This window comes from Chiloscyllium plagiosum, unplaced genomic scaffold, assembly GCF_037043375.1.
Source record: "Chiloscyllium plagiosum isolate Xiang-an unplaced genomic scaffold, Cpla_swu_hap1 HiC_scaffold_9, whole genome shotgun sequence".
Taxonomy (NCBI): domain Eukaryota; kingdom Metazoa; phylum Chordata; class Chondrichthyes; order Orectolobiformes; family Hemiscylliidae; genus Chiloscyllium; species Chiloscyllium plagiosum.
This window is the reverse complement of record NW_028270147.1, coordinates 17,701,193-17,720,328: the sequence shown is the minus strand read 5'-3', so window position 1 is coordinate 17,720,328 and position 19,136 is coordinate 17,701,193. Positions and strand designations below refer to the sequence as shown.

At 42.9% G+C, this 19,136-nt stretch overlaps 1 protein-coding gene across 4 annotated transcripts in view; it reads right to left on the bottom strand.

Moving 5' to 3' along the window:
- Positions 1-19,136, bottom strand: part of lrrc8c (leucine rich repeat containing 8 VRAC subunit C) — a 138,334-nt gene that overhangs the window by 104,286 nt on the left and 14,912 nt on the right. For 3 of the 4 annotated variants that reach the window (XR_015758106.1, XR_015758105.1, XM_043698739.2), the window contains exons 2-4: positions 10,403-10,485; positions 9,784-9,825; positions 6,439-6,581 (exon numbers count right to left, since the gene is read on the bottom strand). Coding sequence is in view for 2 of the 4 variants with exons in the window: in XM_043698739.2 (XP_043554674.1) it covers positions 6,439-6,581; positions 9,784-9,796 (156 nt within the window). In the remaining 2 variants the exon portion in view is untranslated. The remainder of the gene's footprint in view (positions 1-6,438; positions 6,582-9,783; positions 9,826-10,402; positions 10,486-19,136) is intronic. The other variant, XM_043698741.2, reaches the window with a different exon arrangement.

The window sequence follows — 19,136 nt, the reverse complement described above, 5'->3', positions numbered from 1 at the left end:
AGCATAACCATCAAGTCTCAGACAACACTTAATGACTCTATCCCAACTAAACTCTACAGTCCTGTGCTGAAGACAGTGCCCAACACAACAGCCTTCAATGGTGTTAAATTCTCAAAGTTTGTGCGAAGATTTGTAGCTCGGGTGCTCGTTGTTGTGGTTCTGTTCGCCGAGCTGGAAGTTTTTGTTGCAAACGTTTCGTCCCCTGGCTAGGCGACATCATCAGTGCTTGGGAGCCTCCTGCGAAGCGCTTCTTTGATGTTTCCTCCGGTGTTTATAGTGGTCTGTCCCTGCCGCTTCCGGTTGTCAGTTTCAGCTGTCCGCCTGTCGTGGTTGGTATATTGGGTCCAGGTCGATGTGTTTGTTGATGGAGTTTGTGGATGAATGCCATGCCTCTAGGAATTCCCTGGCTGTTCTCTGTCTGGCTTGCCCTATGATAGTAGTGTTGTCCCAGTCGAATTAATGTTGCTTGTTGTCTGCGTGTGTGGCTACTAAGGATAGCTGGTCGTGTCGTTTCGTGGCTAGTTGATGTTCATGTATGCGGATTGTTAGCTGTCTTCCTGTTTGTCCTATATAGTGTTTAGTGCAGTCCTTGCATGGTATTTTGCACACTACATTCATCTTGCTCATGTTGGGTATCGGGTCCTTCGTTCTGGTGAGGAAACATCAAAGAAGCGCTTCGCAGGAGGCTCCCAAGCACTGATGATGTCGCCTAGCCAGGGGACGAAACGTTTGTTAAATTCTATAAAGCATCCTATCTGGATGCACCATAGCTTAGTAATGCAACTACCTTGCCCAAGACTGTAAGAAATAACAGAGAGTTGTGAATGCAACTCAGTCCATCATGAAAACCACCCTTCCTTCTATTGACTCTTCCATTGGGCAGAAGATACAAAAGTTTGGAAATGCATACCAAAACATTCAAGAATAGCTTCTTCCCTGCTGTTATCAGACTTACGAAAAGATCTCTTGTATATTGGAGTTGATCGTTCTCTGCACATCCTCTGGAACTGTAACAGTATTCTGCATTTTGTTCGGTTACCCTGCTGTATTTATGTAAGGTATGATTTGCCTGGACAGCACGTAAAACAATATTTTTCACTGTACCTCAGAACATTAGTCAATAATACATCAAATCAAAAAAAAATCTTTCTTTAGATAAGGAGTCCAAAAGTTCTTCACGATATTCCAGGCATTGTCTGACTATTGCCTTGTATAGGTTTAGCAAGACCTCCCTATTTTTATACTCACTCCCTTTAAAATAAAGGCCAGCATTCCATTTGCTTTCCTCATTACTTGCTAAACTTGGATGCAAACGTTTTGTGATTTATGCACAAGGATCCCCAAATCGCTCTGTGTTGCAGCCTTCTGAAATCTCTCTCTCTGTTCAAATAATATTCAGCTCCTCTATTCACCTGCCAACATGCATAGCCTCACATTATCCATCTACCTGGTGGAAACCAAACAGAGCAAATTGAGCAGGTTATTTCTCAGTAAGTAATGCTTGATAGCACTGTTGATGGACTGGTTCAACTGAAGGATCTGTTTCCATGCTATATGACTCTGTGACATCAAAATAGGTGGTCTAATAGATAGCAAAGAAGGTTTCCTCAGAATGCAATGGGATCTTGATCAGATGGCCAATGAGCTGAGGAATGGCAGATGGAGTTTAATTTAGATAAATGTGAGGTGCCGCATTTTGGAAAAGCAAATTGAGCAGGACTTATACACTTAATGGTAAGGTCCTGGGGAGTGCTGCTGAACAAATAGACCTTCGAATGCAGGTTCACAGTTTATTGAATGTGGAGTTGTAGATAGACAGGATAATGAACAAGTCATTCGATATACTTGCCTTTATTGGTCAGTGCATTGAGTATAGGAATTAGGAGGTTAAGTTGCAGTTGTGCAGGACATTGGTGACACCATTTTTGGAATACCGCATTCAATTCTGGTCTCCCTGCTATAGGAAAGGTGTTATGAAACTTGAAAGGGTTCACAAAAGATTTACAAAGATGTTGCCAGGGTTGGAGGATTTGAGCTGTAGGGAGAGGCTGGGCTGTTTTCCCTGGAGTGTTGAGGCTGAGAGATGATTTTATAGAGGTTTATAAAATCATGAGGGACATGGATAGAGTGAATAACCAAGGTCTTTTTGTGAAGAGGACCCATGTGGGCAATTTTCCACAATGTTGGGTAGATGTCAGTTTTGTGGTTGTACTGGAACAGCTTGGCTATGAGTGCAACATGTTCTGGTGCACAAGACCTCAGTACCAATGCTGGAGTGTTGTCAGGGCCCATAGACTTTGCAGTATCCAGTGCCTCCAGCTGCTTCTTGGTGTCATGTAGAGTGAACTGAATTGGTTGAAGACTGGTATCTGTAATGATGGGGACCACTGGAGGAGGCCGAGATGGATCATCCACTTGGCATTTCTGACTGAAAATGCTTCAGCCTTATCAACTGCCCTAGTGCCTTGGAATTATTTTTCAGGGAATTTTTTGTCTCACCAGACAGTGCATCACTTCCTGGAGTTTCAACCTGGACTGTCTTGGGTGGGACGTAAACCAAGAACTTTCTGATCCAGAGGCAAGACTGATACCCACTGAGGCAAATGAGGCAGACCTATAGCACTGCAGAGAGTTTTTTCAAACTGTGATGTTCTTGTAATTAAGGCAATAAGTGAAATTTACCAAATATTCATTGCTTTAGTTATTATTCAAAGAAAAACCACCAGTCAACAAGCACGTAAATATATAGATTTATTCTGTTGTATGAAAATTATCAGGGGAAATTTCATACAGCAAAATAAATCTATAGAATGAGATTACAATGGCCCCGTGACAAGTTCATGTATCTACTGCAAGCTCCTTTTAATAATACCATTGCAATCCAGAAGATGGCAGCACATCCCCGTCAATGAATGAGCATCACTGATCACAGTCTAAAAGTGCAAACCACTCAACCTGCATATTTTGTTTCACAGAATCCCTACAGTGTGGTAGCAGGCTATTTGGCCCAACAAGTCCACATTGACCCTCCAAACAGCATCCCATCCAGGCCCAACCCAACCCTGTAACCCTGCATCTCCCACGGCTAACTCACTTGTACATCCCTGGACATCACGGCAGTTCAGGCAGCATCCGAGGAGCAGTAAAATCGACGTTTCGAGCAAAAGCCCTTAATCAGGAATAAAGGCAGTGAGCCATGCGTCAGGCTCACTGCCTTTATTCCTGATGAAGGGCTTTTGCCCGAAACGTTGATTTTACTGCTCCTCGGATGCTGCCTGAACTGCTGTGCTCTTCCAGCGCCACTAATCCAGAATCTGGTTTCCAGCATCTGCAGTCATTGTTTTTACCTGGACATCACGGGGCAATTTAGCATGGCCAGTCCAGCTAACGTGCACTTCTTTGGACTGCGGAAGGAAATCGGAGCACCTGGAGGAAACCCACATAGATATGGGGAGAATGTACAAACTGCACACAGACAGCTGCCCGAGGTTGGAATCAAACCCAAGGCCCTGGCGCTGTGAGGCAGCAGTGCTAACCACTGAGCCACTGTGCCCGAAACTTTATTTAACTATCAAGCAATATTCAAACATCTTAATGTATTCAATATATAGTATTTAATAAACTATTTTAAATACATGTCCAGCACATTTACTGGAATGTTTTAGGTTCTACAATCTAAATGTAATCTAATGAAAGTAAATTCACCATAATCCCAGAGGATGACAGAGTTGTTCTCTTATAAGAAACTGGTTCCAATAACTGGGAGGTTGTGCACTTTGGTTGGAAGAATAAAGGTGTAGACTATTTTCTAAACCGTAAAAGGCTTCGGAAATCTGAAGCACAAAAGGTCTTCAGAGTTCCAGTTCAGTATTCTCTTAAGGTTAACAGATAGGTTCAATTGGCAGTTCAGAAGGCAAATGCAATGTTAGCATTCATTTCACGAAGGTTACAATACAAGAGCAGGGATGTACTGCTGAGGCTGCATAAGGCTCTGGTCAGATTACATTTGGAATACTGTGAGCAGTTTTGGGCCATGTATCTCAGGAAGGATGTGCTAATGTTGGAGGAGGTCCAGAAGAGGTTTACAAGAATGATCCTGGGGATGAAGAGCTCGTCATATGAGGAGCAGTTGAGGACTCTGGGTCGGAATTGATGGAGTTTCAAAGCACGATGGGAATCTCACTGAAATGTACAGCATACTGAGAGGTCTGGATAGAGTGAAGAGGTTGCTGCTAGTAGGAAAGACTAGGAGCCATGGGCATAGTCTCAGAGAGAAGGATGACCCTTTAGAACTGAGATGAGGAGGAATTTCTTCAGCCAGAGGGTGAGCCCAAATTGCACTTTTTGCATGCACGTGTTTGTCTTCGGAGACTTCTGCAAGGGGGTGGAGATTATTGGAGATAGGCAGGAACATGGTGCAATCACGTTTAGAGTGTGATGCTGGAAAAGCACAGCAGGTCAGGCAGCATTCTAGGAGCAGGAAAATCGATGCTTCGGGCCGGAGATCTTCATCAGGAATCCTGGTTAATGGCTCTGGCTCGAAGCGTCGATTTTCCTGCTCCTTGGATGCTGCCTAACCTGCTGTGCTTTTCCAGCAACACACTCTCAACTCTGATCTCCAGCATCTGCAGACCTCACTGTCTCCTACATGGTGCAATCAGATCAGTCACAATCTCACTGAGTAGCACAGCAGGCTCAAGGAATGTACTTCTGCTCTTAGTTTGTATTGATAGTGATGGTGGAGGCTCCAATATTCCTCCCCTCACAGGGCTGACTGGGAATCTCACCAGCTCTCTAAGCCGGTCACCTTTGGAAGGAGTCTCAGGTTAACACTCAGTATGTTTGGCCACTAAGTGCCTTCCTTGAGCTTCAAGTCCTGAAGTGGGACTTGAACCGTGGAGTTGTCTGGTTCAGAGGCAGTGATGCACCACAAAACCTCCACCGATGAACATCTTAAACAGCACCAATTCTTCTTTTACTCATTTGGAATGTAATACTTCACTTTTTTGACAGAGAAGACATCTTATTTTGATTCCTCAAACTTGTTGCTTTTGAGCTTTATAATTTTCCCATCTCTCCTTCCTGCTTATTATTATAGTCACCTCCAATTTGCCAACCTCCAGTCTTCCCGCACCTCACCTGTGGCTATTGATGATACAAATATCTCAGCAAGAGGCCCAGCAATCACTTCTCTAGCTTCCCACAGAGTTCTCGGATACACTTGATCACGTCCTGGGGATTTATCCACCTTTAACCGTTTCAAGACATCCAGCACTTCCTCCTCTGTAATCTGGATATTTTGCAAGATATTACCATCTATTTCCCTACAGTCTATATCTTCCATATCCTTTTCCACAGTAAATACTGGTGCAAAACATTCATTTAGTATCTCCCCCATTTTCTGTGTCTCCACACAAAGGCCACCTTGCTGATCTTTGAGGGGCCCTATTCTCTTCCTAGATACCCTTTTGTCCGTAATATATTTGTAAAAACCCTTTGGATTCTCCTTAATTCTATTTGCCAAAGCTATCTCATGTCCCCGTTTTGCCCTCCTGATTTCCCTCTTAAGTATACTCCTACTTCTTTTATACTCTTCTAAGGATTCACTCATCTATCCTGTCTATACCTGACATATGCTTCCTTCTTTTTCTTAACCAAACCCTCAATTTCTTTAGTCATCCAGCATTCCCTATACCTACCAGCCTTCCCTTTCACCCTGACAGGAATATACTTTCTCTGGATTCTTGTTATCTCATTTCTGAAGGCTTCCCATTTTCCAGCCGTCCCTTTACCTGCGAACATCTGCCTCCAATCAGCTTTCGAAAGTTCTTGCCTAATACTGTCAAAATTGGCTTTTCTCCAATTTAGAACTTCAACTTTTAGATCTGGTCTATCCTTTCCATCACTATTTTAAAACGAATAGAATTATGGTCGCTGGCCCCAAAGTGCTCCCCCACTGACTGTTAATCAAGTAACAGGATACTGGCAAAACAGTAGTAACTAGAGTTGGTCAATCTCTTCAAGATGTTCCTAGATACAAAGGAGGTGCGAGAGGATTTCAGAGTGGCAGCCAGAAAATTGTAAGGACTTTCCTCATAGCTGGGCATCTTCACATCAGTGATTGGCAAGTTTATAGAAACAACAAAGAAATAAATAACTCACAGAGAGAGGTTTCAGGGGAGCCAGCAGAAGGATTTGTAAAAGACAAATGGTATTTGACTCAAGCAGTTGAATTTTTTTGATGAAGTGACAGAGAAGGTTGATGCATGGAATACAACAGACGCTGTCGATATGGTTTTAAAGGAAGCATCTCAAAAAGTACCACAAAACAAAATTGATCACAAAATGGGAAAGTCAGCATCCACTTGTATTAAAACAAAAGTGGCTAAAGGGCACTAAAACAATTAACATCAGCTTTTAAAGTCTTTGGAAACGTACCTGTAATGTGCATCCGAACACACCGATCATCAACATGGCGATGGCTATGTAGTCGGTGAAGACATCCCACCATGGTTTCAACACTCTAAACGCAGGCTGGTGGTCAGTAAACTGCTTAAACTCCGTGACTGGAATCATAGTTCCTGTCAAAACAAGATGGAGTTTTAAAGAAATAATTTGAAAACCTGCATGATCATATGTGAATCTGTATGTGTTAGTTGTTAAGTGAAAGCCTTAAACTGCAATCGAAGCTGATTTTGCACACTTGACCATTGCGCTGAAAGTTAGTTTTGTTCCATTGCTAATGGAATGCTAATGACAGGGAGCTGCCCATCTCATTAATATTTTGACGGCCGCTGCATTTATTCAATGGGAAATTTCACTTACAGTGCTTTTACACAAACGCATAGAGCTGTATCATCCCATACATCCCATCCATGCACATATATTTTTTGTAAAATGTATTATGGTATAAGATCCATTTCCAACTCCTTTAATATGTGACTAGCTACTAAAATAATTTAATATGGTCATGGGGTTAGCATAGACATATATATCTGTACAATCAAGGTATAGGTCAGGTTAATATTTTGCAACAGTAACAACTCATCAAAAATACTTTATTGATTGCGAATTGATTCCCAGTTCCCACTGAGAATTTAAAAAATGCTGTGTGAATTCTTTGGAAGTTGCAATATAAGAATTTCAAAATCGGAAATTCAGCATCACTTCACCACGAGTGATATCATTTTGAATTTTTTGAGCCTTGTCCTAATATAAACAACTGACTTGATTTTGACATGGGCACATTGCCTTTAATTTATGCTCCTTTTGCTCCGTGATTAACTAACAATTGAAAGGAGTTCATTAATCGAGGTCAGGTGAAGGTGAGGAATCTTGGTCCTCTGAAACAGGATCTCACCTTTCTCCACTAGCTATCTAATGTGATTTTGTACAGTTTGCTCCAGACCTTTAGGAACCCTGAAAAGAAATGGATCAAGACTGCCCGGAATAATTTTATGACCAGGTTCCAGAGATCAAAGGCTTCTACTGAACCCAAGGCTGAGGTGGTTTAGTACATCAACCTGATGGAACAACTTGCTTCAAACTGAGCAGCTAAGGTGAAGGGCCAAGGATTGAAATGGATGAGGCGTATCCGAGGTAGCAATTAGCTGGTGTTAAGTGTGGATTGTGAAGCCTAAAGGATGGAAGAAGAAGGAAGGATGGAGAGTGGTAATGGTGCTTTAGGATGAGCGGAGAGGGAGAGTATTTAGGATGACATACGAGAGGCATAAATGCAACAAAAATGAAGGTTGCGAGCAGCACTTACCCTTACCCATACAGAGAGAGGGGGAAAGATGTATATAAGCATTTTCTTGTACCTTAACTAGGTTTGATTAGATTAGATTAGATTACTTACAGTGTGGAAACAGGCCCTTCGGCCCAACAAGTCCACACCGACCCGCCAAAGCGAAACCCACCCATACCCCTACATGTACCCCTTACCTAACACTATGGGCAATTTAGCATGGCCAATTCACCTGACCTGCACATCTTTGGACTGTGGGAGGAAACCGGAGCACCCGGAGGAAACCCACGCAGACACGGGGAGAACGTGCAAACTCCACACAGTCAGTCGCCTGAGGCAGGAATTGAACCCAGGTCTCTGGCGCTGTGAGGCAGCAGTGCTAACCACTGTGCCACCGTGCCGCCCACTAAGAGATTAGAAAGACCTGTTTTGAGAATAACAGCTTGTGGACTCAAATGACTCACAATAATATATATCTGATGACGAAAAAGTGGAACAATAATCTTCAAAAAATAAAGTAAATAATTTAAGAGTTCCATCTGTGGTCTGGGCAGGTCGTTCAGCAAGGGATATCAATAAACAAAGGGCTAAAGATGACAGTGGCTGCTGGTTGGTTTTGGGACGCTTGAAGGAACTGACCTTAAGAGAACTGAAATAATTTTTTTATCGTCTCCCTCTGAGTCACAGAGCTGCTGAGGATGGAGCAATCCAGCCAATACATTGAGGGGAACAGAGTTTACATGCCCTTTGGCAACTAAAGATCTGAAGGAAGCTATTAAAATGTAGAATTGAATCATTAGTTCACCAGCAGACAGTCTGAAGTTTAGTGGAGGAGATCATTGATGTTAATAAGGAATTTCATGGTGAGGTTCTAGGAAATACATGAATGAAGAGTCTATCAAATACAGCACAGACTTCCCAAGAAAATGAGATAATCATGAACATTGATGAGAAACTATGAAGCAGTGATTTGTCCATCAAAGATCATATAAGATACCTCAAGGACTTCTCTGGTAAGAACTGATGATTCCTGGACATTATCAAGACATATAACATCAGTAATAAGGTCATGAGTGAAAACCCATAACAAACCTCATACTAACAATGTGGACCAGGACTGGACATTCGAGGTGATGGAGAGCTAGAAGGGGCTTCCTTCAAAAGTACTCGTGTAAGGGCAGGAGCGTAATAAATGATAAGGTTGAGACTGTGCTCTTTGTGTGAACTTGGTCAGAATGCCAAGGGGAAGAAGAAGCAGGTGGAAGGCGAGAGATTAAAGATAGAGGTAGGTTAGACAGCATACTTCTTGAATATGGTGGCAGCACTGATTTCAGAATCACAACTCTCATTGGAAGTTGGAGAGCAGATGGTGTTGAGCAAGCTCGCATGGTCATGTCATGGTACTACCGGAGAAGGGAGTGATTGAAAGAAACTCGTGACCAAAATCATCATGATTAGAGTTTCAGCAGAAATGTGAACTCGTTCCCAAGCACTGGAACATGTCTTGTGTCTCTACTGCATCATGCATTAATCCACCTCTATCCTGTGATGTATTCATCCATTGATCCAATTTTTAAAATTCAATTTTTATTCTTATGTTTCCTCAGGCTGGAGTATGTTTCTATGGATGATAGATTTTCTAGGACTGTCATTCGTAACAATGTCTGTCAGAAGGATGTTTGAGTCTGGGGAATGTTACTTTGAGGCCAATCTTGAATTCACTAATATCCCAGGACAGAGTGCGTCTCTCACTCCATCCCATCACTCACCCCCTCCCCACCATCTCTCATGAAGGCTGCCGTTAGCAGGCCCAGGACAGGTCACATTCATCTGGAATGTTTGCTCTGGAGCATTTACCCCACTGCAGTAACAATGGTCTTCAACATTGCCTCCTCCACCACCCCACCTACTGTCACTCATAACCACTGGTGATTAAAGGTCAGTATTTGACTTTCACAGATAGCTAATGAGCTCTTTCTTTTAAAGGGTCTCCGATATTGCAGCATGCACAACAAAACAGAGTCACATGTACGCACGTGGGACCGACATCTAGCGATTAGGAGCAAATGGTTTCCAATCTGCCAAAAAGAAAATAAATAAACCAATAAATAAACGCTTGAGCTATTAGTTAATTTGGATTCAGAAAATGCACCCACAGATTAGTTTGATTTGGAAACTCATATGATTAGGCATAAAGCACCTCCGATTCCGTGTCCCTCTTCCATTACTGACCCACAGGGAAAAGCCAATAAGAAAAGATTGTGAATCTACTGGTCATACTGGGGCTTCAATTTGAAGCATATGAGATCAGACAGTCCAGTGTCTCTCATTCACAAGTTTCACTATCTGTCTTTTACCTTCTAAGAAGTCACACCTACCCAGAGGAAGCTACTTGTCAATTAAAACATCTAGAGTCAGTACAAAATATTCCCAAAATTAAATATGAGATTGTTAGCTGCTAAATGAAGCTCCCTCTCCTCTGCTTTGAGAGTTAGAAATGATTCCATATTGCGCCATTTAATCGGTGTGAGCTGCATTTTGAACTCTGACCCCTGTAGAGAAGCAGCAGTTTCTAACCATCTGTATCTAAGAAAGCACCAGACTCCGGTGATAGTAACACCAGTCCATGAGTGATTTGAAAACTTTTACACTTACCTACTGGCGAAGTGTTGTCTACTTACAACAGCAACCAAAATTTTCTTTCTCGAGATCTTCGGCAAGAGCCAACTCAACAAAACCTGCCAAACACAAAAGGGAAAGCTACTTGCAAAGAGGAATGAAAACATAAACAACACAAAAAAATCCAGCTGACATGTTTCAAAACTTCTACTTGGCTTCAACAGAGTTCAGCCTGAAAAGTGCTTCATACGAGCAGCGAAGGTTCAGGATAGTTATGACTAATATTTGCAACACCGCATATAAACTTGGAAAGATACAGCATATAGGAAATGATTTGACCTAGCGTTATTTGGAGGTTGCTCTTGAAAGAATCTATCCACTCTGTCCAACTTCCCTGCTCTTTCCCTCAGCCTCACAATTATTTCCTTTTGTCAAATTTTAATCTAATTTCCTTTAGAAAGCCTTCATTGAACATATTCAATGTCCATTCTGGATCAGAGCATCTTGTTATAAATACTATTCTCGCCCATGTTGAGAACATGAACATAAAGACTGCAAGACCAAATGAAATAGTGTTGGCCATTCAGCCCCTCTAGCCTGCTCCTGCATTCACTAGGATCATGGCTGATCTGACATTCCTCATGTCCACTTTATTGCCCTTTCCCCTTAACTCTTGATTCTCCTACTCATCAAGAGTCTTTCTATCTCAGTCTTAGATGTACACGACAATTCTGCCTCCACAGCTCTGTGGCAAGGAGTTCCAAAGACTCTCAAGCCTCTGAGAGAAAAAGTTCCTCCTCATCTCAGTCTGAAATTGGCACCTTTATTCTGAGACAACGCCCTCAGATCCTAGCCTCTCCCATGACAGGAAACATCCTCTTGGCATTTACTCTGTCAAGCCCCTTAGAAATCTGTTATGTTTCAATAAGGTCATAAGACCATAAGACATAGGAGCAGAAATTAGGCCATTCAGCACATTGAGTCTATTCTGCCATTCAATCATGGCTGTTAAGTTTCTCAACCCCATTCTCCTGCTTTCTCCCCATAACCCTTGATCTCCTTGATACTCAAGAACCTACCTATCGCTGTCTTAAATATACTCAATGACCTGGCCTCTTCCGTTTGCTGTGGCAATGCATTTCATAGATTGACCACTCTCTGGCTAGAGAAGTTTCTCCTTATCTCCATTCTAAAAGGTCTTCCCTTTACTCTAAGATCACCTCTCATTCTTCTAAGTACCAGTGAGTAGAGTTTCAATTTGTTTAGCCTTTGCACATAATACAGTCCATCCATAGTAGGGATGATCCTAGGGAACCTTCTTTGAACTGCCTCCAATGAATGTTTTCTTTTCTCAAATAAGGGGCTAAAACTCCAGACGTGGGCTCACCAACACCTTGTGCAGTTGCAGTAAGACTTCCCTATTCTTCTCCTCCCTTGAAATAAGGGCCAACATTCTAGTAACCTTTCTGAAAACCTGCTGCACCTGTGTACTTGCTTTCTGTATTTCGTGCACAAGTTTTCCCCTAAGCTCTGTTGCAGCTTTCTGCTGATTTCCGCATTTCACTAACACCATTTTCTTTTGTTTCTCGTTCCAAAACGAATATCTTCATATTTTTCCACATTACATAATTTTTGCCATTTAGTTAACCTATCAATATTTTTTGAAAATTTATTCATGGGATGAGGATATCACTGGCTGGGCCAGCATTTATTGCCAATCCCTAATTGCTCAGAGGGCAGTTAAGAGTCAACCACATTAGCTGTGGGTCTGGAGTCACATGTAGACCAGAATGGCTGTTTCCATCCCTGAAGGACATTAGCAAGCCAGATGAGTTTTTCCACCAATTGACAAAGGATTCATGGTCATCATTAGACTCTTACTTCCAGATTTCTGTTGAATTCAAATTCCATCATCGGCCATAGCAGGACTAGAACCTGGGTCTCCAAATTAACAGTCCACCGATAATACCACTAGGCTATTGCCTCCCCACTCTCTCTATAAACTGCTTGCATCCCTTTCACAACCTGCCTTTCCACTTATTTTTGAGTCATCTGTAAATCTGATGACAATGTATTCATTTCCTTTTGTGAACAGTTATGGTCCCAGCACTGATCCCTGTGGAACCCCCTGTGCCAACCTGAAAGCGATCCCCTTATCCCACTCACTTTTTGCTGCCCATGAGCCAAATCCCTATCCATGCCATTACACTACCTCCAATACCATGGGCTCTTGTCTTATGACTTCGCCTTTTGTGAGCTATCTTGCCATATGTCTGCTGGAAGTTCAAACACAACTGGTTCCCCTCTATCCAATGTCGTTCAGATTTCCTTGCAAAGCTCTCATAAATTAGTCGGACAAGTTTGCCCTTTGATAAAAAAAACATATTGACCATCATAACAGTCAAGAATTTCTGAACTAAATACTAAGTAATCCATAGCTGCCTTGCACCATCAATCCATCTACGATTTAAATATGCATGTCTTCTAGAGTCTCAGACAGCTTTCTCTTTGTTTTATTTTCCTGCCTACACTTGTGTGCCTCTATTTTCCTTAAAAAATTACTCAACTCTAACATCTGAGAAAAGAACACCAGCCTGAATTATGAACTCTTGCTTTTTGCCCTAAAGATGCTACCCAGAGGAAAGAATGAGCAATATTTGGACATGGACACACTGGAGCTTCCACACTGAAGTAAGCAAAGATGCATCAAATCAGTAAACCGCATTCACATGTTTTACTGCTTTTGCCTTCTCCTGTCCCCTCACAGCATCATCTAGTTGGCGCAATATTGAGGGTCGAAGGGCCTGTTCTGCGCTGTATTGTTCTATGTTCTACATCGCAGTTTCAGTGCTGCACACAGGAATAAGTCTTAGTTCTGAAGAAGGGTCACTGGACTCAAAACATTGATTCTGCTTTCTCTCCACAGATGCTGCTACACCTGCTGAGGTTCTCCAGCATTTTAAATAAGATTCAGGTTCAACAGCAGATCTTGTATGCTGCAGTCTTAATTAATTTGTTTTATAATTCATAGCTAATCTTCTTCCACATTGGCAACTCATTGAAAAAACATCAGAGGCAAGCCCACCAGGTATGCACATCTTTCAGCAAGGTCATTTGGTATTGGTCAGAGTGAGAAACCAGTAAATTGAACTCCTCTTACTCCAATTCTAGCCAAGAAGCTAATTAACATCCCTATCATTTCCTGAGCTGAAACGAGTTACTTTAGCACAGGCCAAGAAATGAACCTAATTTCTTCACTCATCCACATGGGTAAACAGCATAGAATGCAAGAGTCTTTAACCAGATAATTTCTGTTCACCCTTTGTATTACTTGATCAGCTAATGACTTCAGTTTCCTAGATGTTAATTTGTTGCATTGAAACATCACCAGATGAAATCTCATAAGGGTCTGAATGACATGGGATATGACAGCATTGTGTTCGAATTTGACTAGAGACATATCTTGACATTTGTACATTTCACAAGCAGCCTCACTAGGCCTTTTTTTATATTCTATACCTGGAGCGCCACGTTTCTCACGAGGTAGTGGTGAGTTGCCAATTAAAGGGGATTATTGCTTGTTAAATGCCTGGTTAACAAGCCAACTCACCTTATTAATATTCAGGGTCAAAAAGTGTGGCACTGGAAAAGCACGGCAGGTCAGGCAGCATCTGAGGAGCAGGAAAGTCAACATTTTGGGCATTGACTCTCCTGCTCCTCGGATGCTGCCTGACCTGCTGTGCTTTTCCAGCACCACACTCTCGACTCTGATCTCCAGCATCCGCAGACCTCACTTTCTCCTAGTCATTAATATTCAGTTTTACTTCTTATAAAACACACCAGACATTGTGAAAACCTGGCATGGAACCCAGAGTGGGCACCTGGCAAATTCAGCTCACCACTTGCTCCAAAGGAGATTTGAATTGCTTCTGACCAAACTACATGTCAGGGCACTGTTTTATTGGCACTGACTACACACACACACACACACCCTTCTTCTCTGGGCTTTGGCACCGACATTTACTGACCACATAAGTGACCATCGTGGCATCTCTGAAGCACCCTGTTAGACTGGCATTGCGCAGTGCACACACACTTTGCGCTTAGAAACAGACACCCACTGCAAGGATTGGATCAGGCTGCACCTCAGCATTTCTCACTTGCTCTCACTGTGTTTGCTCACCCCATGCCCACCTGCATGCTGATCTCATCCAAGCCTTGCCTGTTGGTGCTCCAGCCAGAGCTACAGGCTATCACTGCTGCCCCCTATTGATATGCTCGTTAGTACAGACAGACTTGGTCACAGAGTCATACAGATGTATAGCATGGAAACAGACCCTTCGGTCCAACCGTCTATGCTGACCCAATATCCGAACCCAATCTAATCCCACCTGCCAGCACTCAGCCCATATCCCTACAAATGCTTCCTATTCATATACCCATCCATGTACCTTTTAAATGTTGCAATTGTACCAGCCTCCACCACTTCCTCTGGCAGCTTATTCCATACACATACCATCCTCTGCATGAAAACGTTGCCCCTTAGGTCTGTTTTATATCTTTCCCCTCTCACCCTAAACCTATGCCCTCTAGTTCTGGACTCCCCGACCCCAGGAAAAAGACCTTGTCTATTTACCCTATCCATGCCCCTCATGATGTTATAAACCTCTATAAGGTCACCCCTCAGCCTCCGATGCTCCATGGAAAACAGCCCCAGCCTGTTCAGCCTCTCCCTATAGCTCAAATCCTCCAACCCTGGCAACATTCTTGTAAATCTTTTCTGAACCCTTTCAAGTTTCACAACATTCTTTCAATAAGAAGGAGACCAGAATTGCATGCAATATTCCAACAGTGGCCAAACCAATGTCCTTTGCAGCCACAACATGACCTCCCAACTCCTGTACTCAATACTCTGACCAATAAAGGAAAGCATACCAAATGCCTTCTTCACTATCCCATCTACCTGTGACTCCACTTTCAATGAGTTATGAACCTGCACTCCAAGGTCTCTTTGTTCAGCAACACTCCCCAGGACCTTACCATTAAGTGTATAAGTCCTGCTAAGGTTTGCTTTCCCAAAATTCAGCACCTCGCATTTATCTGAATTAAACTCCATCTGCCACTTCTCAGCCCATTGGCCTATCTGGTCCAGATCCTGTTGTAATCTGAGGTAACCCTCTTCGCTGCTCACTACACCTCCAATTATGGCGTCATCTACTAACTATACCTCTTATGCTCACATCCAAATCATTTATATGAATGACAAAAAGTAGAGGACCCAGCACTGACCCTTGTGGCACTCCACTGGTCACAGGCCTCCAGTCTGAAAAACAACCCTGCACCAACACCCTCTGTCTTCTACCTTTGAGCCAGTTCTGTATCCAATTGGCTAGTTCTCCTTGTGTTCCATGAGATCTAACCTTGCTAACCAATCTCCCGTGGGGAACCTTGTCAAACGCCTTACTGAAGTCCATCGCTCTGCCCTCATCAATCTTCTTTGTTACTTCTTCAAAGAACTCAATCAAGTTTGTGAGACCTGATTTCCCACGCACAAAACCATGTTGACTATCCCTAATCAGACCTTGCCTTTCCAAATACATGTGCATCCTGTCCCTCGGGATTCCCTCCAAAAACCTGCCCACCACCGATGTCAGGCTCACCGGTCTATAGTTCCTTGGCTTGTCCTTACCACCCTTCTTAAACAGTGGCACCACATTAGCCAATCTCCAGTCTTCCAGCACCTCACCTGTGACTATCGATGATACAAATATCTCAGCAAGGGGCCCGGCAATCAGTTCCCGAGCTTCCCACAGAGTCCTCGGGTATACCTGATCAGGTCCTGGGGATTTATCCACTTTTATGTGTTTCAAGACATCCAGCACTTCCTCCTCTGTAATATGGACATTTTCAAGATGTCACCATCTATTTCCCTACATTCTATATCTTCCATGTCCTTTTCCACAGTGAATACTGATGCAAAATATTCATTTACTATCTAGCCCATCTCCTGCAGCTCCACACAAAGGCCACCTTGCTTATCTTTGAGGGGCCTTATTCTCTCCCTAGTTACTCTTGTCCTTAATGTATTTGTAAAAACCCTTTGGATTCTCCTTAACTGTATTAGCCAAAACTATCTCATGTCCCCTTTTTGCCCTCCTGATTTCCCTCTTAAGTATACTCCTACTTCCTTTATAATCTTCTCAGGATTCATTCAATCTATCTTGTCTATACCTTACATAAGCTTCCTTCTTTTTCTTAATCAAACCCTCAATTTCTTAGTCATCCAGCAGTCCCTATACCTACCAGCCTTCCCTTTCACTCTAACAGGAATATACTTTCTCTGGATTCTCATTTTCTCATTTCTGAAGGCTTCCCATTTTGCAGCCGTCCCTTTACCTGCGAACATCTGCTCACAATCAGCTTTTGAAAGTTTTTGCCTAATAGTGTCAAAATTGGCCTTTCTCCAATTTAGAACTTCAACTTTTAGATCTGGTCTATCCTTTTCCATCACTATTTTGAAACTAATACAATTATGGTTGCTGGCCCCAAAGTGCTCCCCCACTGACACCTCAGTCACCTTCCCTGCCTTATTTCCCAAGAGTAGGTCAAGTTTTGCACCTTCTTTAGTTGATACATCCACACATATTGAATCAGAAAATTTCTTGTACACACTTAACAAATTCCTCTCCATCTAAACCCTTAACACTATGGCAGTCCCAGTCTATATTTGGAAAGTTAAAATCCCCTAGCATAATTGCTCTATTATTCTTACAGATAGCTGAGATCTCCTTACAAATTTGTTTCTCAATTTCCCTCTGACTATTGGGGGGTCTATAATACAATCCCAATAAGGTGATCATCCCTTTCTTATTTCTCAGTTCAACCAAACTAATTTCCCTGAATGTATTTCCAGGAATATCTTCCCTCAGCACAGCTGTAATGCTATCCCTTATCAAAAACACCACTCTCTCACCTCCCTTTCTATCCTTCCTGTAGCAATTGTATCCTGGAACATTAAGCTGCCAGTCCTGCCCATCCCTGAGCCATGTTTCCGCAATTGCTAATGATATCCCAGTCCCATCTTCCTAACCATGCCCTGAGTTCATCTGCCTTCCCTGTTAGGCCCCTTGCATTGAAATAAATGCAGTTTAATTTATCTGTACTATGTTGTCCTCTGCTTTGTCCCTGCCTGCCCTGACTGTTTGACTTGCTTCTGTTCTCAACTGTACCAGTTTCAGCTTGATCTCTTTCCTCACTATCTCCCTGGGTTCCCCCCACCCCCACCCAGAAAATAGCACTGTCTTATTCCTCTACAAAACACTGCTCCAGGCTAACCTAATACTTATGGCTTACATTTTGAAGTTTAATTAAAAGACATATCTCAATATAACATATAATCAAGAAAGAGCAGACTCACTGTAAGACCAGACTTAAAATATTCCCATATCTGTTTCTGGCTTGTGACCTCTCCCAAGCAGGTTCCTCCAAGGTCAATTGTGAATTTCACTGTTTTTAATTTTCCTAGATGCACTCCAATGTCCAGCGATACATGAATTCAACAGCAAAGGCAGTAACTGCTAACTCTGTAAGTTAGCAATGTGGGTTTCTTTCTCTCTCTCTCTCTCCTGCACAGACCTCACCATGAGCTTCCTTTGTCCATTCTTCTCCCTTTTAAAAGTGCTGTTGTTTTGACTTTCTTTTTCTCCAAAGTTCCAAAACAACGCAACAGCATGTAAAACAGTAATTGCTGCTCCTGGAATTCAAGGAAGTCACCTCCAACACCTAAAATACCTCAGAAAAGGAGCAGCCTGTTACAGAGAGAAATTTTTCCCTTCAACACCTCTGGGACACCCGGACCAACCAACCCAACCACCCCGTAGCCCAACACTTTAACTCCCCCTCCCACTCCACCAAGTACATGCAGGTCCTTGGTCTCCTCCATCGCCAGACCATGGCAACACGACGGTTGGAGGAAGAGCGCCTCATCTTCTGCCTGGGAACCCTCCAACCACAAAGGATGAACTCAGATTTCTCCAGTTTCCTCATTTCCCCTCCCCCCACCTTGTCTCAGTCAAATCCCTCAAACTCAGCTCCGCCTTCCTAACCTGCAACCTTCTTCCTGACCTCTCCGCCCCCACCCCACTCCGGCCTATCACCCTCACCTTGACCTCCATTCACCTATCGCAATTCCAACGCCCCTCCCCCAAGTCCCTCCTCCCTACCTTTTATCTTAGCCTGCTGGACACACTTTCCTCATTCCTGAAGAAGGGCTTATGCCCGAAACGTCGATTCTCCCTTTCCTTGGATGCTGCCTGACCTGCTGCGCTTTTCCAGCAACACATTTTCAGCTCTGATCTCCAGCATCTGCAGTCCTCACTTTCTCCTCCATCTTGGATTACCCAGACTCCAGATAGTCCGGAAGTAGGGGATCTCTTGGTGTATGGCATAGTGAGACATCTAGCTCTGCACAGCAAATACACTGCACATTCATTGAACCAAATACCTGGAACCAATACTCAGTAGTGCAGGGAACTGACTGTAAAAGAATTGTTTGTCATGAAGCCAAATTCTGATTTGTATAGTGAGGATAAACTTCAGCTTTTATTGGTTTTGCTTGCATTTGCTTTTGCAATCTGTAAATAACAGCTCATCCTCGGAATTGTCCAATTTCTTGCCTGTACTTGATGTTCTTGGGCAATGACAAGCTCTGGGAATAGGATGGGCTTTGGGAATAGGTTAATGATGACTTGGAGAGTGTGTAAACAGGATG